We start from the raw sequence: 25450 nt of genomic DNA on the forward strand, positions 1-25450 counted from the left end.
GCTGTGGGGAAACGCCATCTTCCTCAAGGAGGCTAACGCCATCAGCGTGGAACTCAAGAAGAAGGTCTGAGAACGTTCAGCATGTCCCTGTATCACCACGGAAAGTGTTGTGACATGACCATCATCAATGTGATGACTGCTATCTATCAAAGAATGACCTACTATGTTTACTTATTACTTTATGAAATTAATCATGTAACAATTAATCCATTAGTAATTTGGGGCACCACGGGAAAGGTTTATTTAATGAATTACCGTTTCCCGAATTAACTCAATAATATATATATTTATCGATATCATACCAGTCATCAATCATTTCCTCATATCAGTTTCATTCTGAACGTCGTTGACTCCGTAAATCTGCATGAACCCTAGCCTAAGTGATGAATCAGCGATACACAAATTGGCTTAATTTTTTTATTTACTAACTAACTAAATAATCACACAGAAATACATACACACACACACACATTGTGTAGGTTATCGATTACTAACATAATACATATGAAAAGTCCCTAGTGGACTAACCCGATATGACAGCTTGTTACACAAATGGAAAGGGGGTGGGGAAAGATAAAGAGCGGGAAAGACAAAGAGACTTATCGTACATTTGGAAACTACGCTCACCATAAATATGAATATTTAGCACCCTAACAATCGCTCATTCGGATTAGAAATGCAACCTATATTTCAGTGTAGATGTCTTTCTCTGTCACAATATCCTTCTTAGTTGTAGGCTTCTTTTGTTCTGGCTTGTTCGTTAGAATGGATACATCAGAGGTGTACCACACCGTGGTGAGAGTGTTTTTCTCTAGTTTTCATTGGTTCCCACCATTTCGTAAAGTTCAGCTCACGTTTGGTTTAATGTACATTTTGTTAGCGAGTCCTCTTAAGCCCTCTGGTCAAAGGGGCATTCCGTCACGCCGTCACAATGTCTGCGTTCACGTGGGCGTGGTTACTGATTTGGCATAGGTTTATATGAAAAGCCATTATCTCATTTAGAAGGCTTAAAATCACATTGCTATCTTCACAAAAGTATTTTCATACTTAATCATATATTTTATTCAACATTTAGATGCAATCCTTACAACTAGACTGTGTACAACCTCAGAGATACAGTTATTTAGTTATACCATCCTTAATGATATCACAAAATAATAAACTTTTGACAGGATTGTTCTTTAAATTCCCACCGACCATTTTCCACATTCTTTATGTAAGCAATATTTTTTCATTATCCACTTTTGTATGTTGGAGTTTTTGGGGGCAATGTTTCTCTGTGTAAACAAAGGATTTTCAGCCTTCCATTTCTGCAGAGTGGGTGATAGTTTCTGCAAGGTATTTAAATCATAAAACAGGCTAAACTCCACCCTCTCCTCTCCTGTGGGAGAGGGGGGAGGGGTTTGGCTATCCTCAAACATTTGTCCTTTTGTTCCTCACCAAGGAGAGAGAGTCATGACAGAAGCACAACTGTCCCAGATCTGGGTTCATGAAGTTTAGTTTTCTTTCAAATACTTGGAGTGCTTGATTGAGCCTGTCTAAAGTGCCAAATGGGTGGGGTCTGCATTTTTGAGACATTGGTTCTATTGTACCGGTCTGCATTTTTGAGACATTGGTCCTATTGTACCGGTCTGCATTTTTGAGACATTGGTTCTATTGTACTGGGCAAGCTCAATTGAGCACTGCTGAAATTTTTGAAAGAAATCAATACTATTTGAACCCAGGTCTGACCCCCCCCCTAGGTCCAGTTCCAGTTTGTGCTGCTGACCGACACCCTGTACTCCCCCCTGCCCACTGACCTGCTGCCCCCTGAGGCAGCCAAGGACAGAGCGACCCGCCCGTTCCCTAGGACCATCGTAGCTGTGGAGGTTCAGGACCAGAAGAATGGGGCCACCCACTGCTGGACCCTGGAGAAGCTCAGGTACTGTAGAATATAACCAGCATCAGGCCAGATCCCAGGCACAACTAATGATGAACTATACGTAACAGTAAATGTGGGTCCAGTTGTACATTATCAGGAGAGTACTATTGAGATCATTTAATCTAAAACAGATCTCTCAGATTTATCTAGATATATTAATATATGTATTTCTCTCTCTCTCTCTCTCTCTCTCTCTCTCTCTCTCTCTCTCTATTCCTCTCTCTATTCCTCTCTCTCTCTCTCTCTCTCTCTCTCCATTCCTCTCTCTATTCCTCTCTCTCTCTCTCTCTCTCTCTCTCTCTCTTCCTCTCTCTATTCCTCTCTCTCTCTCTCTATTCCTCTCTCTCTCTCTCTCCATTCCTCTCTCTATTCCTCTCTCTCTCTCTCTCTCTCTATTCCTCTCTATTCCACTCTTTCTCTCTCTCCCTCTCAATTCAATTGAAGGGGCTTTATTGGCATGGGAAACATGTGTTAACATTGCCAAATATATATTACTATATGTATTTCTCTCTCTCTCTCTCTCTCTATTCCTCTCTCTCTCTCTCTCTCTCTCTCTCTCTCTCTCTCTCTCTCTCTCTCTAACCCTCTCTATTCCTCTCTCTCTCTCTCCCTCTCCCTCTCTCTCTCCCTTTCTCTAACCCTCTCTCTTTCTCTCTCTCACTCGCTAATATTATGGCTATATACAGTGTTGTAACAATGCAAATAGTTAAAGTACAAAAGGGAAGATAAATAAACATATAAATGTGCGCTGTATTTACAATGGTGTTTGTTCTTCACTAGTTTCCCTTTTGTTGTGGCAACAGGACACACATCTTGCTGCTGTGATGGCACTCGCTCTCTCTATCAACCTCTCTCTTTCTCTCTCTCTCGCTCTCTCTATCAACCTCTCTCTTTCTCTCTTTCTCACTCTCTCTATCAACCTCTCTCTCTCTCTATCAATCTCTCTCTCCCTCTCTCTCTGTCTTTCGCTCTCACTCTCTATCTACCTCTCTCTCTCTCTCTCTCTCTCTCTCTCTCCCTCTCTCTCTCTCTCTCTCTCTCTCTCGCTCTCTCTATCAACCTCTCTCTCTCTCTCCCTCTCTCTCTCTCTCTCTCTCTATATATATATATATATATATATCTACCTCTCTCTCTCTCTCTCTCTCTCTCCCTCTAACTCTGTCTCTAACTCTGTCTCTCTCTCTCTCTCTCTCTCTCCCTCTAACTCTGTGTCTCTCTCCTTCTCTCTCTCTCTCTCTCTCCCTCTCTCTCTCTAACTCTGTGTCTCTCTCTCTCTCTCTCTCTATACTCTATTCTGATGTTGTCCTGTGTTGCTCTCTGGTGCCCCCTGCAGGCAGCGCCTGGACCTGATGAGAGAGATGTATGACAGAGCAGCGGAGGTTCCCAGCAGCACCATAGAAGACTGTGAGAACGTCATGACTGGAGGAGACCCCTTCTACGACCGATTCCCTTGGTTCCGTCTGGTCGGCAGGTACAGCACATAACAGCATGGTCAGACAGCATGGCCAGACAGCATGGCCAGACAGCATGGCCAGACAGCATGGCCAGACAGCATGGCCAGACAGCATGGCCAAAGCATGGTCAGACAGCATGGTCAGACAGCATGGTCAGACAGCATGGTCAGACAGCATGGCCAGACAGCATGGTCAAAGCATGGTCAAAGCATGGTCAGACAGCATGGTCAGACAGCATGGTCAGACAGCATGGTCAGACAGCATGGTCAGACAGCATGGTCAGACAGCATGGCCAGACAGCATGGTCAAAGCATGGTCAAAGCATGGTCAGACAGCATGGTCAGACAGCATGGTCAGACAGCATGGTCAGACAGCATGGCCAGACAGCATGGCCAGACAGCATGGTCAGACAGCATGGCCAGACAGCATGGCCAGACAGCATGGCCAGACAGCATGGCCAGACAGCATGGTCAGACAGCATGGCCAGACAGCATGGCCAGACAGCATGGCCAGACAGCATGTTTTTAAGGACCACAGATGGGATCAAAGACAGTCAGGATAATTAGAAAGGAATCACGGACCCCAGTCCCCAGGCACACTGCCAAATTAATTTAAAATCCCACTTAGCTATAATAAGGTTCATTTGAGAGACAGAGACGTGTGGTGAGAGAGGAGGCAGGCGCATAGTAATGGCTGGAAAGGAATAAATGGAATGGTATCAGAAACACCCAAACACTTTGGTTCCATGTGTCTGATACCATTCCATTCCATTCACTCCATTCCAGACGTTACTATGAGCCTGCCTCCCCTCTCACCACACGTCTCTGGAGATGTTCTTTTGACTGAGAGACTCTTATTAATGCATGGATCCAAGAACAGCGTGAAGAAAATCTCACACGTCATGTCATTCTCCTGAATTAGTCAGCCTCCAGTCCGATGTATACTGAGATACACTATATATATATATATATACAAAAGTAGAAGCTTGTGTCCCAAGAAAAACACAGAATTTCTAATTTGGGTCCCATGCTGAAAATGTTTAAGAACCTCTGCAATAAGGGATCATATCTTTCACCTGGATTTACCTGGTCTGTTATGGAAAGAGCAGGTGTTCCTAATGTTTTTAACACTCAGTGTATATTACAAACATACACTATATATATATATATGTATATATATACAAAAGTATGTGGACATCAATTCAAATTAGTGGATTCGTTTTTTCAGCCACACCTGTTGCTGACAGGTGCATAAAATCAAGCACACAGCCATGCAATCTCCATAGACATACCAATGGCATTAGAATGGTCCGTACTGAAGAGCTCAGTGACTTTTCAACGTGGCACCGTCATAGGATGCCACCTTTCCAACATGTCAGTTCATTAAAGTTATGCCCTGCTAGAGCTATCCTGGTCAACAGCTTAGCCGCGAAGTGGTAGGCCTCACAAGTTCACCGAATGGGACTGCCGAGTGATGAAGGGCAAAAATCATCTGTCCTCGGTTGCAACACTACCGAGTTCCAAACTGCCTCTGGAAGCAACATCAGCACAAGAACTGTTCGCCTGGAGCTTCATGAAATGGGTTTCCATGGCCGAGCAGCTGCACACAAGCCTAAGATCACCATGCCCAATACCAAGCCTTGGCTGGAGTGGTGTAAAGCTCGCCGCCATTGGACTCTGGAGCAGTGGAAACACGTTCTTTGGAGTGATGAATCACACTTTCTGGCAGTCCGACGGACAAATCTGGGGTTTGGCGGATGCCAGGAGAACAATACCTGCCCAAATGCATTGTGCCAACTGTAAAGTTTGGTGGAGGAGGAATAATGGTCTGGGGCTGTTTTTCATGGTTCGGGCTAGGCCGCTTAGTTCCAGTGAAGGGAAATCTTAACATGACAGCACATTCTAGACGATTCTGTGCTTCTAACTGTGTGGCAACAGTTTGGGGAAGGCCCTTTCCTGTTTCAGGATGACAATGGCCCCATACACAAATGAGGTCCATGCAGAAATGGTTTGTCGAGATCGGTGTGGAAGAACTTGACTGGCCTGCACAGAGACCTGACCTCAACCCCATCGAACACCTTTGGGATGAATTGGCACGCCGTCTGCAAGCCAGGCCTAATCGCCCAACATCAGTGCCCGACCTCACTAATGCTCTTGTGGCTGAATGGAAGCAAGTCCCCACAGCAATGTTCCAACATCTAGTGGAAAGCCTTCCCAGAAAAGTGGAGGCTGTTATAGCAGCAAAAGGGGGGGGGGGGGGGGGGGGGGGGGGCAACTTCATATTAATGCCCATAATTTTGGAATGAGATGTTCAATGAGCAGGTGTCCACATACTTTTGGTCATGTAGTGTACCTCAAAGCCTTCTGTAGCCAACCTGAAGACAGTCAGGTTTTCTACAGCTCCCCCAGCAGAACGGCTTCTGTTCCTCCATGTAGTTGTGTTTCTATCTTTCCTGTTGTAGGCCACAATCTAACTTACTTCCCATGTTTATGGCTACCAGCAACCCCCTTTTCAACGCGTGCATGAGCGAGCGCATGAGTGATCCCACTCCCTCCCCGACTCCTTCCACCACCCTCTCCACCTCCGAGCAAACGGAGCTGGCCGACGCTCGTCCGGAGGGACGAGGAAGGGAGGAGGATGAGTTGGAGGATCTGAACGATTATATATTTTTGGACGATCCGTGCTCGGAGCTCGGGGATGATGATGATGATGATGATGAGGGAGAGCCGTGCCGAGGCGGCTCCAGCGAAAGCCTGGATCCCTTTTATGACCGCTCTCCGTTATTCAGTGTAGTGGGAAGGTTGGTGAGGTTTCAGGAGCATGCTGAGGGTGGAAACTAGCTCTTTCACACGGAGACACTCTGGGTATCTCCGCTGTCCGAGGGAGCACACACACACACATGCACACACACACACATGCACACACACAGGTACACACACAACACACACACACACACACACACACACACACACACACACACACACACACACACACACACACAGGAAATTAGCAACAATATTAATGGATAGAGGTTTTGTCATTGTTGTGGCAACCAAATTACACACATCCACATTGACCTGTCTTTGCTTTTATAAGTTGACATTTTCATTGCGTCTGTAAGGACAGTCCAGTATTTTGTAGAGGGGCAATAGAACCTTGTCTGTAAGGGCAGTCCAGTATTTTGTAGAGGGGCAAGAGAACCTTGTCTGTAAGGGCAGTCCAGTATTTTGCAGAGGGGCAAGAGAACCTTGTCTGTAAGGGCAGTCCAGTATTTTGTAGAGGGGCAAGAGAACCTTGTCTGTAAGGGCAGTCCAGTATTTTGCAGAGGGGCAAGAGAACCTTGTCTGTAAGGGCAGTCCAGTATTTTGCAGAGGGGCAAGAGAACCTTGTCTGTAGCTGTAGCGTGAGAACATGTTATTGAGAATGACATCATTTTGGCTAGCTCCATCCAATACAGAGATTAGAAACGAGGCTAAATTACCCAAGGTCCCCTGCCTCTCGTTCAGTCTGAGGCACTCCCCTTTATAAATCTAGCTGTTTCCCCTCAAGCTCACGCCATAGCTGACTGTTCCAAGCACCACTCCTTTGCCTCTTAGTTCCTTAGGGAGAAACGAATAACCACACTGTCCTTTCATCCCTTATAACATGAATTAGGCTTACTCTAAACTGTCAAACTCCAAAGTTTTCATATTGTTCAAATACCATGACAGTAGAAAAATCCATCCATTTTTATCCCACCTAATATGGTAATTATTTGGTAGACATTTTGGGGCTTTGAAGCTTGTCTATTATAATTTCGTCACTTTTGAATCTCATCAGAAACTATTGTCTTTGTGAGCACCTATCTTCAGCTTTATGTTACTGTCACATCACACCTTCAGCTTTATGTTACTGTCACATCACACCTTCAGCTTTATGTTACTGTCACATCACACCTTCAGCTTTATGTTACTGTCACATCACACCTTCAGCTTTATGTTACTGTCACATCACACCTTCAGCTTTATGTTACTGTCACATCACACCTTCAGCTTTATGTTACTGTCACATCACACCTTCAGCTTTATGTTACTGTCACATCACACCTTCAGCTTTATGTTACTGTCACATCACACCTTCAGCTTTATGTTACTGTCACATCACACCTTCAGCTTTATGTTACCGTCACATCACACCTTCAGCTTTATATTACTGTCACATCACACCTTCAGCTTTATATTACTGTCACATCATACCTTCAGCTTTATATTAGTCACATCATACCTTCAGCTTTATATTACTGTCACATCACACCTTCAGCTTTATGTTACTGTCACATCACACCTTCAGCTTTATGTTACTGTCACATCACACCTTCAGCTTTATGTTACTGTCACATCACACCTTCAGCTTTATGTTACTGTCACATCACACCTTCAGCTTTATGTTACTGTCACATCACACTTTCAGCTTTATGTTACTGTCACATCACACCTTCAGCTTTATATTACTGTCACATCACACCTTCAGCTTTATGTTACTGTCACATCACACCTTCAGCTTTATGTTACTGTCACATCACGCCTTCAGCTTTATGTTACTGTCACATCACGCCTTCAGCTTTATGTTACTGTCACATCACGCCTTCAGCTTTATGTTACTGTCACATCACATCTTCAGCTTTATATTACTGTCATAGCGTACCTTCAGCTTTATATTACTGTCATAGCGTACCTTCAGCTTTAAATTACTGTCATAGCGTACCTTCAGCTTAATTTTACTGTCACATCACACCTTCAGCTTTATGTTACTGTCACATCATGCCTTCAGCTTTATGTTACTGTCACATCACACCTTCAGCTTTATATTACTGTCATAGCGTACCTTCAGCTTTATATTACTGTCATAGCGTACCTTCAGCTTTAAATTACTGTCATAGCGTACCTTCAGCTTAATATTACTGTCATAGTGTACCTTCAGCTTTATATTGCTGTCATAGCGTACCTTCAGCTTTATATTACTGTCATAGCGTACCTTCAGCTTTAAATTACTGTCATAGCGTACCTTCAGCTTAATATTACTGTTATAGCATACCTTCAGCTTTATATTACTGTCATAGCGTACCTTCAGCTTTATATTACTGGCATAGCGTACCTTTAACTTTATATTACTGTCACATCACATCTTCAGCTTTATAGTACTGTCACATCACACCTTCAGCATTATGTTACTGTCATAGCGTCTCTTCAGCTTTGTTACTGTCACATCACACCTTCAGCTTTATGTTACTGTCACATCACACCTTCAGCTTTATGTTACTGTCACATCACACCTTCAGCTTTATGTTACTGTCACATCACACCTTCAGCTTTATATTACTGTCACATCACACCTTCAGCTTTATATTACTGTCACATCATACCTTCAGCTTTATGTTACTGTCACATCACACCTTCAGCTTTATATTACTGTCATAACGTACCTTCAGCTTTACATTACTGTCATAGCATACCTTATATTACTGTCATAGCGTACCTTCAGCTTTATGTTACTGTCACATCACACCTTCAGCTTTATGTTACTGTCACATTACACCTTCAGCTTTATATTAGTGTCACATCACACCTTCAGCTTTATGTTACTGTCACATTACACCTTCAGCTTTATATTAGTGTCACATCACACCTTCAGCTTTATGTTACTGTCACATTACACCTTCAGCTTTATATTAGTGTCACATCACACCTTCAGCTTTATGTTACTGTCACATCACACCTTCAGCTTTATGTTACTGTCACATCACACCTTCAGCTTTATATTACTGTCACATCACACCTTCAGCTTTATATTACTGTCATAGCGTACCTTCAGCTTTATATTACTGTCATATCGTACCTTCAGCTTTATATTACTGTCATAGCGTACCTTCAGCTTTATATTACTGTCATAGCGTACCTTCAGCTTTATATTACTGTCATAGCGTACCTTCAGCTTTATATTACTGTCATAGCGTACCTTTATGCACACAGGTCAGGGAGGGATGCTCTTTCTTGACACTGATGATGACCCTGCCCTGAACACGTTGGTGCATCCAGCCATGTCACTTTGCTTTAGTAGTAATCCAAGCCAAGTTGTTGCTCAACGAATGCTTGGGGTGTGTGTCTCACCTTTTTTTTTGTATGTCTTTTTTAAGGAGACCATCATCTGAAACAAGAACACATCTCATATATCTTCTGACATTTGTTTTTGTTTCTGCTCAACACACAGCAGGTCCTCACGGCTAGATGTCCTTGCCATGTCACGAATGGTCTCTTGATAATAAATATAAATGAATCATCAATTGATTCATGCGAAGCAACTGATTCAGGAAGTGATTTAGGAAGACGCAATATCTCAAGATGAAAGAGCTAGTTTCTACCACAGCTATCTCTTTTAGGCATGCCAGAGCACATTATTCTTTATTTTGTAATTTTGTTTTGTATTTTTTTTTTACATTGGCTCCCTTTTTTGTTTGTTGCACTTCCAGTCCACTTCCTGTGGGAGTGGGTTTGCTTTTGATAAATCCATTGTGACATTCTTTTGTTTTTTTGACCTTAATTTATTTCAAACTGTTGACTGTTAGTTGAAGCTTTTTTTTTGCCATGTTCTGTATTATGAGGATTTCTGCTTGATTTGTTTGTCAATTCATTTTGAGTTAAAGAAGGCAAAAGCTTTTTATTTTTATTTTTTTGTTCTCGTCTTTTTGTCCTGAGCATGCCTTGTCATAAAGCCTACCCTTTCTACCGCCCTTTAACCCCTTAAATGTCTACCCGCCTCATTGGCACTTTGGAAATGTTGTCCTTGACTGCAAGACACAATATGTTATTACAAAGATTATAGCTAGGAGTTATGGAATCTGACAATCCAGGAGATTGAAACGAAATATCCTAAAGATGTCCCATTCTAGGTTGTGGTCTTGTGGTAACTTCAAGCTATAGAACCACACGCATTACATACAATATAACAATATTTCTACGTTTTGGGATATGGAAAATATGTTGCCAAAATGACATACAGTTTGTCAGGTGTTATCTCTGGACGTTATCTCTCTGTCCTGGTGTTCTGGTGTCTCTGGTATCTCTAATGGTACATTCACTATTCTTTATTCTCTTCAATTCTCTCTCTCTCTGTCTCTTTCTGTCTCTACCTCCCTCTCTCTCGCTCGCTCTCTTTCTGTCTCTACCTCCCTCTCTCTCGCTCGCTCTCTTTCTGTCTCTACCTCCCTCTCTCTCTCTCTCTCTCTCTTTGTCTATCTCTCTCTGTCTTTCTCTCTCTCACTCTTTGTCTATCTCTCTCTGTCTTTCTCTCTCTCTCTCTGTCTCTACCTCCCTCTCTCTCGCTCGCTCTCTGTCTCTACCTCTCTCTCTCTCTCTTTGTCTATCTCTCTCTGTCTTTCTCTCTCTCACTTGCTCTCTTTCTGTCTCTACCTCCTCTCTCGCTCGCTCTCTTTCTGTCTCTACCTCCCTCTCTCTCACTTGCTCTCTTTCTGTCTCTACCTCCTCTTTCGCTCGCTCTCTTTCTGTCTCTACCTCCCTCTCTCTCTCTCTTGCTCTCTTTCTCTCTCTCTATCTCTCTCTCTCCCTCCCGTCCAGAGCCTTTGTGTACCTGAGTAACCTGCTGTACCCTGTGTCCCTGGTCCATCGCGTGGCCATCGTCAGTGAGAAGGGAGAGGTTAAAGGATTCCTCAGGGTGGCTGTACAGGCTATCTCAGGTAAGATCTGGACACCCCCCGTCGTCACATCAAACAACCAAATCAGTCAATCAATCATTTATTCAATCAATCAAACAACCAAACAAAGAATGCCTAACCTACTGAAGCATGTAGACATGTACATAAGGGACTCGGGTTTCTTCAAAAGATACACGGTAGTAATACAGGTCAGGTCGACTGAGTGTGACTTCTAGAGGAAGTGAAGGTGCTTTGTGTTTCCCTCCAGCCGATGAGGAGGCTCCTGACTACGGATCCGGTGTCCGTCAGTCTGGCACCGCCAAGATCTCCTTCGAGGACCGGGAGTTTGAGAAGGTACGTCTCCTGAGCTGTTTTGTCTAGTCTGTAACTATGTACCCATTGATGGATTGCTGGATGCGATGTATTGGCAAATGAGAGGCTTTAAAGCCACTAGTCGGTGGTATTGGCAGTCCCCAATAAGCCACTAGTCGGTCGTATTGGCAGTCTCCAATAAGCCACTAGTCGGTGGTATTGGCAGTCCCCAATAAGCCACTAGTCGGTCGTATTGGCAGTCCCCAATAAGCCACTAGTCAATCGTATTGGCAGTCCCCAATAAGCCACTAGTTGGTCGTATTGGCAGTCCCCAATAGGCCACTAGTCGGCCATATTGGCACTCCCCAATAAGCCACTAGTCGGCCATATTGGCACTCCCCATTCCTTCTCCAGAGGAATTAATGGAATTATTCATGCAGTATTTCAATGAAATGTTTCAAGGATATAATTGCATGCATTTATAGGCTCAGCTGCACTCGCTGATTTGTCCTCGTATTTTGCCATGCAGTAACAACAGGTTCCTGTAGAACAAACAACCTTTTACATAAGAAGTGTTCTGCTAATGTAACTATGTACACCTTTTCAACAATCCAGTTTAATAAATCATGTTAAGAAAATATTACTAAAATAATGAGGCTATATACAGGGGGCACCGGTTCCCGAGTCAATGTGCGGAGGTACAGGTTAGTCGAGGTCATTTGTACATGTAGGTGTGGTTAAAGTGACTATGCATCGATAATACACAGCAAGTTGCAGCAGTGTAAAAAACAAAGGGGGGGTCAGTGTAAATAGTCCAGGTGGTCATTTGATTAACTGTTTAGTAGTCTTATGGCTTGGGGGTAGAAGCTGTTAAGGAGTCTTTCGAACCTATACTTGGCGCTCCAGTACCGCTTGCCGTGCGGTAGCAGAGAGAACAGTCTATGACTTGGGTGACTGGTATATAGGTCCTGGATGACTGGTATATAAGTCCTGGATGACTGGTATATAGGTCCTGGATGACTGGTATATAGGTCCTGGATGACTGGTATATAGGTCCTGGATGACTGGTACATAGGTCCTGGATGACTGGTATATAGGTCCTGGATGACTGGTACATAGGTCCTGGATGACTGGTATATAGTTCCTGGATGACTGGTATATAGGTCATGGATGACTGGTATATAGGTCATGGATGACTGGTATATAGGTCCTGGATGACTGGTATATAGGTCCTGGATGACTGGTATATAGATCCTGGATGGCAGAAAGGTCCCAGTGATTTATTGATTATTGATTTATTTACTACCCTCTGTAGCGCCTTACGGTCAGATGCCGAGCAGTTGCCATAACAGGCGGTGATGCAACCGGTCAGGATGCTCTCGATGGTGCAGCTGTAAAACTTTTTGAGGATCTGGGGGACCCACGCCAAATCTTTTCAGTCTCGTGAGGGGGGAAAAGGTGTTGTCATGCCCTCTTCATGACTGTCTTGGTGTGTTTGAACCATGATAGTTTGTTGGTGATGTGGATCCAAGGAACTTGAAACTCTCGACCCGCTCCACTACAGCCCTGTCGATGTTAATGGGGGCCTGTTTCGACCCTCCTTTTCCTGTAGTCCTCAATCAGCTCCTTTGTCTTGCTCACATTGAGGGTGAAGTTGTTGTCCTGGCATCACACAGCCAAGTCTTTGACCTCCTCCCTATAGGCTGTCTCATCGTTGTCGATGATCAAGCCTACCACTGTTGTGTCGTCATCAAACTTAATGATGGTGTTGGAGTCGTGCCTGGACGCGCAGTCTTCAGTGAACAGGGAGTACAGGAGGGGACTAAGCACGCACCCCTGAGGGGCCCCCGTGTTGAGGATAGACTGATACAATTCTATTCGATGTTAAAAAAGAAAATACAAGGAAACGTGTCTAGTAACATTTTAAATCAGAGTGCCAGGTCTCTCTCCATTCAGAGACATCAGTATCAAGCCCATCTGTCTGGACTTCATCACATCATCTTGCAAGTCTCCATGTCCTGGCTCCATACATGTTTCTGTGAACACACACACACAGTTCTATTACCAATGGCAGTTATTACCAGTTTGTGTTTCAGATATTACATATCCTATGTTGGAGATTGAACAGGTCACTTATGGTCTCCCCATCAAACGACTGAAGCTGTCGTCTGGCAAAAGCATCTCCAGTCCATCTGTAGAAATACAGTAGGCAGAGTTCATCAGTGACACACAGAATGAAAAGGGTGTTGCTGTTACTGGGCTGTGTTATTAGAAATCACCTCACTGTGGCTATGTTACTGGGCTGTGTTATTAGAAATCACCTCACTGTGGACGTGTTACTGGGCTGTGTTATTAGAAATCACCTCACTGTGGCTATGTTACTGGGCTGTGTTATTAGAAATCACCTCACTGTGGCTATGTTACTGGGCTGTGTTATTAGAAATCACCTCACTGTGGCTATGTTACTGGACTGTGTTATTAGAAATCACCTCACTGTGGCTATGTTACTGGGCTGTGTTATTAGAAATCACCTCACTGTGGACGTGTTGAGGGGGAGTGTTGAGGGGGAGTGTTGAGGGGGAGTGTTGAGGGGACGTGTTGAGGGGGAGTGTTGAGGGGGAGTGTTGAGGGGGAGTGTTGAGGGGGAGTGTTGAGGGGGAGTGTTGAGGGGACATGTTGAGGGGACGTGTTGAGAGGGAGTGTGGAGGGGACGTGTTGAGGGGTAGGTTATAGGCTGGACATTATATGGTGATCAGGCTGGTTCCACCAGGCTAGGTCATACCCTGGACATTATATGGTGATCAGGCTGGTAACACCAGGATAGGTCATACCCTGGACATTATATGGTGAACACAGTGATCAGGCTGGTTCCATCAGGCTAGGTTATACCCTGGACATTATATGGTGATCAGGCTGGTTCCCACAAGGCTAGGTTATACCCTGGACATTATATGGTGAACACAGTGATCAGGCTGTTTCCATGAGGCTAGGTTATACCCTGGACATTATATGGTGATCAGGCTCGTTCCCACCAGGCTAGGTTATACCCTGGACATTATATGGTGATCAGGCTGGTTCCCACCAAGCTAGGTTATACCCTGGACATTATATGGTGAACACAGTGATCAGGCTGGTTCCCACCAGGCTAGGTTATATGGTGATCAGGCTGCTTCCATCAGGCTAGGTTATACCCTGGACATTATATGGTGATCAGGCTCGTTCCCACCAGGCTAAGTTATACCCTGGACATTATATAGTGATCAGGCTGGTTCCCACCAGGCTAGGTTATACCCTGGGCATTATATGCAACTAAGAAGTTGAAAATAAGCAACAGATAACGTCAGTTTACATAAATTGCTTCTCACAGTCGGGTTATCAAATGTGTCAAAGTAATGAAGTGGGTTATCTTCTGTATTTGTACAAATGATGAGCCTTTGAAAGCTGTTGCCACTGTCAGGTGAAGGCTACTGCTCGACTAAAATAATCTTGGTCGACCAACAGCCTAACGACCAAGCAATCGACCAGTCGACTAATTGGGGCAGTGTGAAGATGGAGGCGCAGATGACTTCAAAACAGCGCCCCCTGTCAGCCATCTAGTGTATATATAAATCATTGAATGTACCTTCCCTAGTTTTACACAGACCTTGTAACCTCCCTTAGCTTTACTTACTGTATGCTGTCCCTTGTGGTCAGTTCCAGGCTACTACTAGGTCTTCTAGCTTTAATGTCAGTGGCTAGGCCACTCCCTCTATCTCTGCTAACTGTATGCCGTCTTCTAGCTAGTTAGTAACTACCTCCTAGGTTTGCTAGCTTCTCTTCCAGCTTTGCTAACTATGCTGTCCCTTGTGGTCAGTTCCAGGCTGAGTCGTGCCCCGCTGGTCTGTCCCGTACTGGGGCGTCCCAGGAGGAGCTGCGTTTCGTGGAGGGGGAGGGACAGAACTCAGAGACGGGACCCTCAGCCGATGAAGTCAACAACAATACATGTGCGGGTAACCACCACTAGCTGTGTAGTCTCCTCAGTCTCTGTGTAGTCTCCTCAGTCTCTGTGGTTTCTCCGCGTTACATTTTTAATTAATTTGTAAACATTTCTAAAACCATAATTCCACTTTGACATTTTGGGGTATTGTGTGCAGGCCAGTGACACAACATCTAAATGTAATCCATTTTAAATTCAGGCCGTAACACAACAAAATGTGGAAAAAGTCAAGGCAGGTGAATACCTTCTGAAGGCACTGTAAGTGTGTTTGGTCAGTGTTCATATCTACATAATGCTAAATGTATTTATGTACAGGTCGGTAGTGTGTTTATCAGTGTGCCAGTGGGAGGCAACTGCCTGACGTTATACTGTGTTGTTTTAAGTAAGGATGTAGTGTTGTTGAAGAGAGAAGTATCTCAGTGTGCCATAATGAAAACACAGGAAGCAGGACTACATTCAATGTCTCTTCTATGTCTGTTTTAACCCCCTGTAGCCGGTCCAGATGATTTGGAGAGCCCCCTGAAGACCAACCTGGAGGGAGGAGCTCTGGACGGAACCCTGGAACACCTGAGGATAGGTAACATCCTCACCTTCAGAGTGACGGTCCTCCAGGCCTTCAGCATCTCCGCAGAGTACGCTGACATCTTCTGCCAATTCAAGTAAGTTGTTGTTGTTGTTTTTCTTCTTCTTCTGTTTCTGCCTCTTCTTCTGCTCTTCTTTTGCTTCTTCAGTAAGGTCTATCCGATCTTTAGGTCTATCAGATCTTTATGGTCTATCAGATCTTTATGGTCTATCAGATCTTTAGGTCTATCAGATCTTTAGGTCTATCAGATCTTTATGGACTATCAGATCTTTAGGTCTATCAGATCTTTATGGTCTATCAGATCTTTATGGTCTATCAGATCTTTAGGTCTATCAGATCTTTAGGTCTATCAGATCTTTATGGACTATCAGATCTTTAGGTCTATCAGATCTTTATGGTCTATCAGATCTTTATGGTCTATCAGATCTTTAGGTCTATCAGATCTTTATGGTCTATCAGATCTTTATGGTCTATCAGATCTTTAGGTCTATCAGACATTGTAACAGACGGAGTGATAGCTAACGAGGCCCTCACTCTTTCTGACCGTCTATAGTTTCATCCACCGCCACGATGAGGCCTTTTCCACAGAGCCTCTGAAGAACACAGGGCGAGGTCCTCCTCTGGGCTTCTACCACGTACAAAACGTAAGCAGTTTAATGATTAATGAAAAGTATGTGCTAATATGATAGGCTACAGAATCAGAGTCACAAACAGGTAATTGGGATTAGAGGGCCGAATAGTTTTCAGATGAAAAAATAAAAAAGGATTTCAGCAGCCCAAGAAGAATTTTTGCAAGGGTCCCCTCGAGGGGTGTCCTTGAATTGATTTAGTTCATAAATTGACAGCAACCGTATGTCTGGTTGCCGTCCGAACACAAGGAGTGCTGTTCACACGTTTAGTTAATAGTCCTGGAACCAGGAAGACGTGAGGCCTCTTGTCAGCAGAGCTGGCTCAGTTGAGGAAAAGTTTCCAATGGTCGATTCATCGGCCCATTCAACGCTGACATTGTTCTATGATCTGAGCAGCCCATGAATCAATCATTTATCCAAAGGAGGGGTCTTTTGTATACTCTCACAACATATTCCAACATCCATGTGAAGACAAAAACATACTTCTCCTTGGACAAGTGAGGGTAATACACAGAGGGGCCAAAAATGTATGAACACTTGCAATTTCCATGACATAGACTGGAAATCCAGGTGAAAAGCCAGGATTGCTTGTTAAATCCACTTCGATCAGTGTAGAGGAAGCGAGGAGACAGGTTAAAGAAGGATTTTTAAGCCGTGAGACAATTGAGACATGGATTGTGTATGTGTGCCATTCAGAGGGTTATTGGGCAGGACAAAATATTTAAGTGTCTGATTTGTGTCAAGAACTGCAACGCTGCAGGGTTTTTCACGCTCAACAATTTCCTGTGTGTATCAAGAATGGTCCACCACCCAAAGGACATCATTGGGGCATCATTGAAGCATTGGAGTCAACATGGGCCAGAATCCCTGTGGATAGGGTAGCCATTTGATTAGGTGTTCAGGAGTCTTATGGCTTGGGAGAAGAAGCTGTTTAGAAGCCTCTTGGACCTAGACTTGGCGCTCCGGTACCGCCTGCCGTGCGGTACCAGAGAGAACAGTCTATGACTAGGGTGGCTGAAGTCTTTGACAATTTATAGGGCCTTTCTCTGACACTGCCTGGTATAGAGGTCCTGGATGGCAGGAAGCTTGTCCCCAGTAAAGTACTGGGCAGTTCGCACTACCCTCTGTACTGCCTTGCGGTCAGAGGCCAAGCATTTACCATACCAGGCAGTGATGCAACAAGCTGTCGATTGTGCAGCTCTAGAACCTTTTCAGGATCTGAGGACCCATGCCAAATCTTTTCAGTCTCCCGAGGGTGAATAGGTTTTGTTGTGCCCTCTTCAAGACTGTCTTGGTGTGCTTGGACCATGTTAGTTTATTGGTGATGTGGACACCAAGGAACTTGAAGCTCTCAACCTGCTCCACTGCAGCCGCGTCGATGAGAATGGGGGCGTGCTCTGTCCTCCTTTTCCTGTAGTCCACAATCATCTCATTTGAATTGATCACGTTGAGGGAGAGGTTGTTGTCCTGGCACCACACAGCCAGGTCTCTGACCTCCTCCCTATAGGCTGTCTCGTCTTTGTCGGTGAACAGGCCTACCACTGTTGTGTTATCTGCAAACTTAATGATGGTGTTGGAGTCGTGCCTGGGCGTGCAGTCACGAATGAACAGGGAGAACAGGAGGGGTCTGAGCACGCACCCCTGAGGGGTCCCTGTGATGAGGATCAGCGTGGCGGATGTGTTGTTACCTACGCTTACCACCTAGGGGCAGACCGTCAGGAAGTCCAGGATTCAGTTGCGGAGGGAGGTGTTTAGTCCCAGGGTCTTTAGCTTAGTGATGAGCTTTGAGGGCACTATATTGTTGAACGCTGAGCTGTAGTCAATGAACAGCATTCTCACATAGGTGTTCCTTTTGTCCAGGTGGGAAACGGCAGTGTGGAGTGGAATAGAGATTGCATCATCTGTGGATCTGTTGGGGCGGAAGGTCTAGGGTTTCTGGGATAATGGTGTTGATGTGAACCATGACCAACCTTTCAAAGCACTTCATGGATACAGACGTGAGAGCTACGGGTCTGTAGTCATTTAGGCAGGTTACCTTAGTGTTCTTGGGCACAGGCACTATGGTGGTTTGCTTAAAACATGTTGGTATTACAGACTCGGACAGGGAGAGTTTGAAAATGTCAGTGAAGACACTTGCCAGTTGGTCAGAACATGCTCGCAGTACACGTCCTGGTAATCCGTCTGGCAATGCTGCCTTGTGAATGTTGACCTGTTTAAACGTCTTACTCACATCGGCTGCGGAGAGCGGGATCACACAGTATCCGGAACAGCTGGTGCTCTCATGCATGTTTCAGTGTTATTAGCCTCGAAGCGAACATAGAAGTAGTTTAGCTCATCTGGTAGGCTCTTGTCACTGGGCAGCTCTCGGCTGTGCTTCCCTTTGTAGTGTGTAATGGTTTGTAAGCCCTGCCACATCCGACGAGCATCAGAAACCAGTGACTGATGTGGTGTAGTCCTCAATGCCATTGGAGGAATCCCGGAACATATTTCAGTCTGTGCTAGCATTGCAGTCCTGTAGCTTAGCATCTGCGTCATCTGACCGAGTCACTGGTACTTCCCACTTTAATTTTTGCTTGTAAGCAGGAGTCAGGATGATAGAATTATGGTCAGATTTGCCAAATGGAGGGCGAGGGAGAGCTTTGTATGCGTCTCTGTGTGTGCAGTGAAGGTTAAATTAGTTTTTTTCCCCCTCTGGTTGCACATTTAACATGCTGATAGAAATGAGGTAAAACTGATTTAAGTTTCCCTGCATTAAAGTCCCCGGCCACTAGGGGCGCCGCCTCTGGGTGAGCGTTTTCTTGTTTGCCTATGGCGGAATGCAGCTCATATAATGCTGTCTTAGTGCTAGCCTCTGACTGTGGTGTTATGTAAACAGCTACGAAGAATACAGATGAAAACTCTCTAGGTAGATAGTGTGGTCTAGAGCTTATCATGAGATACTCTACCTCGGGCGAGGGTTAGATATTGGGTTAGATATTGTACACCAGCTGTTATTTACAAAAAACACATAGTCCACTTGTCTTACTAGACGTCGCTGTTCTATCCTGCCAGTGCAGTGCATAACCAGCCAGTATATGTTGATAGTATTGCGGCTGTTCAGAGGGAAAAAGTGGGGAGATTGCAACTCAATATTAGGAAGGTGTTCTTAATTTTTTGTACACTCAGTGTGTATCATACACATCCTAATTACAAGGTCTTGTTATTATATATTTTTATATCTAAAAACACTTTTAACCATGTCATTTTAAGTCAGTTTACATCGTTTCTTGAGGGCTAGGCGTCCCGTCAGGGACACCTGTCGACAACTTCCGGTGAAATTGGAGGGCGCACAATTTAAATAAATAATCATAAAATTACGGCTATTTAACATTTAGGCACATACAAGTGTCTTATATCGGCTAAAAGCTTAAATTCTTGTTAATCTAACTGCATTGTCCGATTTACAGTAGGCTTTACAGCGAAAGCATGCCATGCTGTTGTTTGAGGAGGACGCCCCACATCGAAATATTTTTCAACCAGCACAAGTTTCATAAATTCACAAATAGCGATTAAATATTCACTTACTTTTTGAAAATCTTCCTCTGCTTTGCAATGCGAAGGGTCCCAGCTACATGTAGTGTCGTTGTGTTAGGTAAAATCCTTCTTTTTTTTCAATTTAGTTGGCGCTATCGATTTGAGTAATCCACTCGTTCAACTTGCAGAGAAAGGAATCCAAAAAGCTACTGCTAAACTTTGTTAAAACAAGTCAAAATACATTTCTATTTAATCCTCAGGTACCCTAAAATGTAATTAAACTAATATTTCATACGGAGAGAAGTATGTTCAATAGGAAAGTGATATTAGCAGGTACGCGTCCTCTTCATCGTGTGCGCACAGACTGATCTCCAACTCTTGAGTCCCAGTACTAAAACTCATTATTCTTCCTCGTTTTGGAAGAAACAAGCTTGAAACCTTGAACACAGAATGTTGACATCTAGTGGAAGCCATATGAATTGCAATCTGGGATTTTCTCCTACCATATCTATTGTGTTATAGTCTCATACATTATTTTAACATTTCTGCCAAATTCAAAGTGTTTTTCTATCCAATGGCCTGAAGAAGTTTTAAATATGTTTTTTAAGCACTTTGTGTGCTGTTTGTTGCTTACCATATCAATAGATATATATTGATATATATTGTATTTCTTCCTGCTTACTGTTTAATGTAAAGCTTTTACTGATGTAAAAAGGGCTTAATAAATACATTTGATTGATTGATTGATTGATTGATTGATTGTATAGAGCAGTGATGCACCAACACGTCCACGACAGACGACAAGGACAAAGGGAATAAATACCCCCTTTTACCGTCCAGAGAGCACAGAGGAACCCTTCACCTTCACCTTCTCTCACATCTCCCGTCTACTTAAAAAAGCTTCTCCCGTCAGCGGCAGGTTTTAACCAAATGGCCCCTTGACTGAGCCTTAGTCATCCTCAGTCTTCATCGGGACCCAGCTCTATCTCTGGCACAAGTCTGAATTCATATCCCGAAAGAAAGAAATGACAATACATTGTATTAGAAAGTTAGCAAAAAAAATAGATAAGATCTTGCTTCCTTGGGATGGAAAATACATGTCTATTTGTGGAAACCATCCTGATTAACTCTTTAGTCGTATCCCAGTTTAACTATTTGCATATGGTCTAGCCTACACCCAATGACCTGTTTTTAAAATGATGTGAGCAAAACAGTTAAAATGTTATTTGGAATGGTAAGCCAGACAAAATTAAACTGGCCTATTTATGTAATGAATATGAATTTGGAGGGCAGAAATGATTCAAGATTAAAGCATTAGACCTCTCACTAAAGGCATCAGTAATACAAAAGTTATACTTAACTCCGAACGCGTTCTCATAGAGATTAGTAAGAATGTCTCACCCCGTGTTCAAGAATGGCCTTTTCCCCTTTTTTCAGATTACAACCTCTCACTTTCACTCCAAAATATCTCTATTTTTAAAACAAGCAAAAGAAAGTTAGTTGCAATTTCAGATTAATCCACCAGAAAAGACAGCACAAATAAAACAAATATTATATAATAATTATATTATTATTATATTATAAACTAATAAACAAATATTATATAATAATTATATTATTATTATATTTTAAACTAATAAACAAATATTATATAATAATTATGTTTTTATTATATTTTAAACTAATAAACAAATATTATATTATAATTATGTTATTATTATATTATAAACTAACTTGTCCAGATGTAGTTTTTGTCACAGGTCCATGAATGGCTGAAGAATTGCAACAATTACCTGGAGCTAACTCTGCAGATAATGTTATTATTATATTATAAACTAACTCTGCAGATAAGTCATAGTCAATAAAAAATAATATAGTGCTCTTAGCAAAACATTTGCATCTTTAATTTACATTCTGTAGAAACTACAAAAAATAGGAAGGTTCAGAAGAGTACAGTGGAAAAATGTAAGGCAAACCGAAATCAAAACTGGATAGTGTTCAGAGATCGGTGGGGGGGGGGGGGGCAGAGCGGAGCTGAAGCGTGGGACTAATTATAACAAGATAGATAACTAATGTAAAATATACTGTGTGTCCTTAAAATGTATATACTGTATTATGTATAAGCTGGAAGTAGAAGCCTAAGTGTTGTTGTCTGCTAGTTTACTTCAATTTGGGGAGGGGTGGTAGTGTTTAGGGAAATAATAAAGGGAAATATATATATATACACAAAAATATATTTGGGGGAGTGGAAATGATGCAGACAATTCCATTGATGGAAGCCACAGTCTATTAAATCTGATCTACCCACTAAAAAATCCAAATAAACAGAAGCGCGTTATGGTGGTTTGATATGCTGTGGTAGCTAGTATGTCTTTTAATTGGCTCAACAGATTGCTGTAGAGGTCACCAAATCCTTTGTGGACTACGTCAAGACCCAGCCTGTGGTGTTTGAGGTGTTTGGTCACTACCAGAAACAGCCTGCTGTCTGCAAGGACCTCATCAGGTAACGCACGTTACCGGAAGGACAAATCTTCATTCTCCTTTTTGTAATGCACTTATTATTTACATATGGTAGTAACATACTCTTTTAGGACTTAATAATGTACTTGTACTTAATATAGTATTCTAGGACTTACTGGTTGATATCTATCTATCTATCTATCTATCTATCTATCTATCTCTCTCTGTGTCTATCTCTCTCTGTGTCTCTCTCTCTCTGTCTCTCTCTCTCTCTCTCTCTCTCTCTCTGTGTCTCTCTCTCTGTCTCCCTCTCTCTCTGTGTCTCTCTCTCTCTCTCTCTCTCTCTCTCTGTCTCTCTCTCTCTCCAGCCCCCTGCGTCCCAACAGAAGGCAGTTCCCTCCAGTCATGCCCCTGTCCAAACCAGGTAAGCAGCATCATCTTGTTACTCTTTTGTGCCTTTCTAGTGAACAATTAGACCTCTGTCTACATCAGGATATGAATGTTGTTATTTAGTGTGTTAAACGTGAGGCTGAGTTCTGTACACAATGTGTATCTATCATGCCATTGTACGGCCTGTGTACAGTTACTGCCTACAGCTCATGTCTGTTAAATTGCCTTCATACTGGTGTTCTGTTTTTGCTGGTGTACTAGCCTGGTGAAATCCAGTCTTTTTGAGGTAACATTCTTCCTTGTCACTGTGCGTCATGTAAAACATGACAAGGAGTGGAATGATAGCTAAATAGACTGCTACCTTGGCTACTGGTGTTCTGATACTCTAAGTAATGTCATGTTGTTGGGGACGTATTACTGTACACTGTGACTGTGAAGCAGCAGACGATGCCACACGCCCCCAGACCTGGAGAAGACCCTGGAGCTGATTCGCTCCCTGGTCCAAGAGGTGTACAATGGGGCGCTGGTGGACTCTCTGTCAGGCCACGCCCGGTCCGCCGCCGGATTGGCCGCCTCCTTTCTCCTGGAGGGGGAGGAACCACTCAGTCTGCCAGCCCCACCCTTCTCTATATGCTCTGTTATCAGAGCCCAGAAACCGGGTTGGTTACTGTCTGTATGCCTGGGCCAATGAGAGTCTCTGAAACTAATCTTGAGCCCAATTTATATATTTTTTTTTATATAACTTGGTGGTCAAGATGATATATTGTAAATCAGAAATACAAAACACCTATCTCCAACTTTGCAATTGAGATGGAGATAACAGTGTAGACTGGGTGAATAGCCCAATGAATTGCTTCTCTTATCACCTGAGTTCAGTTTAAAGAAAGTAACCTGATTTACAAAATAGGATTTAAAAATAGGTTGTGTTTCAGGGATTTTCCACAGGCTTGGCTCTCTTCTCTTGCCTAGTTGGGTGTCTACTGTCTGGTTGACTTCCCCTACAGTTCCTCCTGTCTACTGTCTGGTTGACTTTCCCTACAGTTCCTCCTGTCTACTGTCTGGTTGACTTCCCCTACAATTCCTCCAGTGATTTCTTCCTAAACTGAATTTATGGTGCTCTTAACATTAGTAGCTTCCATAAATAAGTCTTTATGAATTAGAGTCATTGATAGAATTGGGTAACAGACAGTCTTCAGAGTCATTGATAGAAGTGGTTTAGTGTCTTCAGAGTCATTGATAGAATTGGTTCACTGTCTTCAGAGTCATTGATATAAGTGGTTTAGTGTCTTCAGAGTCATTGATAGAAGTGGTTTACAGTCTTCAGAGTCATTGATAGAAGTGGGTAACAGACAGTCTTCAGAGTCATTGATAGAAGTGGTTTACAGTCTTCAGAGTCATTGATAGAAGTGGTTTACAGTCTTCAGAGTCATTGATAGAAGTGGTTTAGTGTCTTCAGAGTCATTGATAGAAGTGGTTTAGTGTCTTCAGAGTCATTGATAGAAGTGGTTTACAGTCTTCAGAGTCATTGATAGAAGGGGTTTACAGTCTTCAGAGTCATTGATAGAAGTGGTTTACAGTCTTCAGAGTCATTGATAGAAGTGGTTTACAGTCTTCAGAGTCATTGATAGAAGTGGGTAACAGACAGTCTTCAGAGTCATTGATAGAAGTGGGTAACAGACAGTCTTCAGAGTCATTGATGTAGGGTCAGACATTACCTGTTTGATAATAAAACCTGCCTCTGATGTGATGATTACGTTCACGTTTCTCAGGACCTGGGATATACATTGTAATAAAATGTTTCTTGTACTTGGGTAATATTGTATATAGATGCAAATAATTTGTTTAATTTTTAATGTTTTATTATTTTATTTGTCAGGGATCAAGCACAACAAATTTGCACCTGTTTTAGCTACAATACTAATTTCCATCTCCAGAGGCAATCCTCTCTAACGTTAAGGGATGATTGTTTGCTTCCTGGGTTTTGTGGCCCTCCTGACTGAGTGATCTCATTCCGTTTCCACAGGACTGTACTGAATGGTTCCTTTCTCTCTCCATACATCTCTCTGATCACCCCTCTGTTTCAGCCCTTCTCTCCTCACAGTTCTCCATGTTCCCTGCTACTGGAAAGTGAGTGTCCTTGGCAGTAACCTAGTCTTCCTTCACCTCCTCCCTTTAGTCCCTGCCACCAAGCTGACTGCCCTGATGCGCCCTACAGCCGGGCCCTGCCACTGCAAGTATGACCTCATGGTGTTCTTCGAGATCTGTGAGCTGGAGGCCAGTGGAGAGTGAGTATCAGTCACCACGAACACCACCATAAGATTACACTGTACTTTACAGCAAACCATCTCACCACAACCTTTTGTAAACCAAGTTCTATGAATGATAATCTACCACTGTCGACTGGCCTGATCTGTTGGCCGGTTCACATCCTTGGTGGTTGGCTCACTAGAAAATAAATAGACTGAAAAGGGTTCCACTGCACTGTACATGCAGAGACTCAGAGACTCAGAGACTCAGAGACGCAG

At 43.3% G+C, this 25450-nt stretch overlaps 1 protein-coding gene across 1 annotated transcript in view; it reads left to right on the plus strand.

Annotated features, from left to right (window-relative positions):
- Nucleotides 1–25450, plus strand: part of kif1aa (kinesin family member 1Aa) — a 149297-nt gene that overhangs the window by 90756 nt on the left and 33091 nt on the right. Inside the window, exons 21-32 of the mRNA XM_036978922.1 lie at nt 1–64; nt 1743–1921; nt 3255–3392; nt 5876–6175; nt 10986–11104; nt 11331–11416; nt 15228–15357; nt 15844–16009; nt 16487–16577; nt 22466–22578; nt 22904–22959; nt 25102–25210. The exon at nt 1–64 is cut by the window's left edge and continues 179 nt beyond it. Of these exons, the coding sequence (XP_036834817.1) occupies nt 1–64; nt 1743–1921; nt 3255–3392; nt 5876–6175; nt 10986–11104; nt 11331–11416; nt 15228–15357; nt 15844–16009; nt 16487–16577; nt 22466–22578; nt 22904–22959; nt 25102–25210 (1551 nt within the window). The remainder of the gene's footprint in view (nt 65–1742; nt 1922–3254; nt 3393–5875; nt 6176–10985; nt 11105–11330; nt 11417–15227; nt 15358–15843; nt 16010–16486; nt 16578–22465; nt 22579–22903; nt 22960–25101; nt 25211–25450) is intronic.

The sequence above is a fragment of the Oncorhynchus mykiss genome, chromosome 5 (genome assembly GCF_013265735.2).
Source record: "Oncorhynchus mykiss isolate Arlee chromosome 5, USDA_OmykA_1.1, whole genome shotgun sequence".
NCBI lineage: Eukaryota > Metazoa > Chordata > Actinopteri > Salmoniformes > Salmonidae > Oncorhynchus > Oncorhynchus mykiss.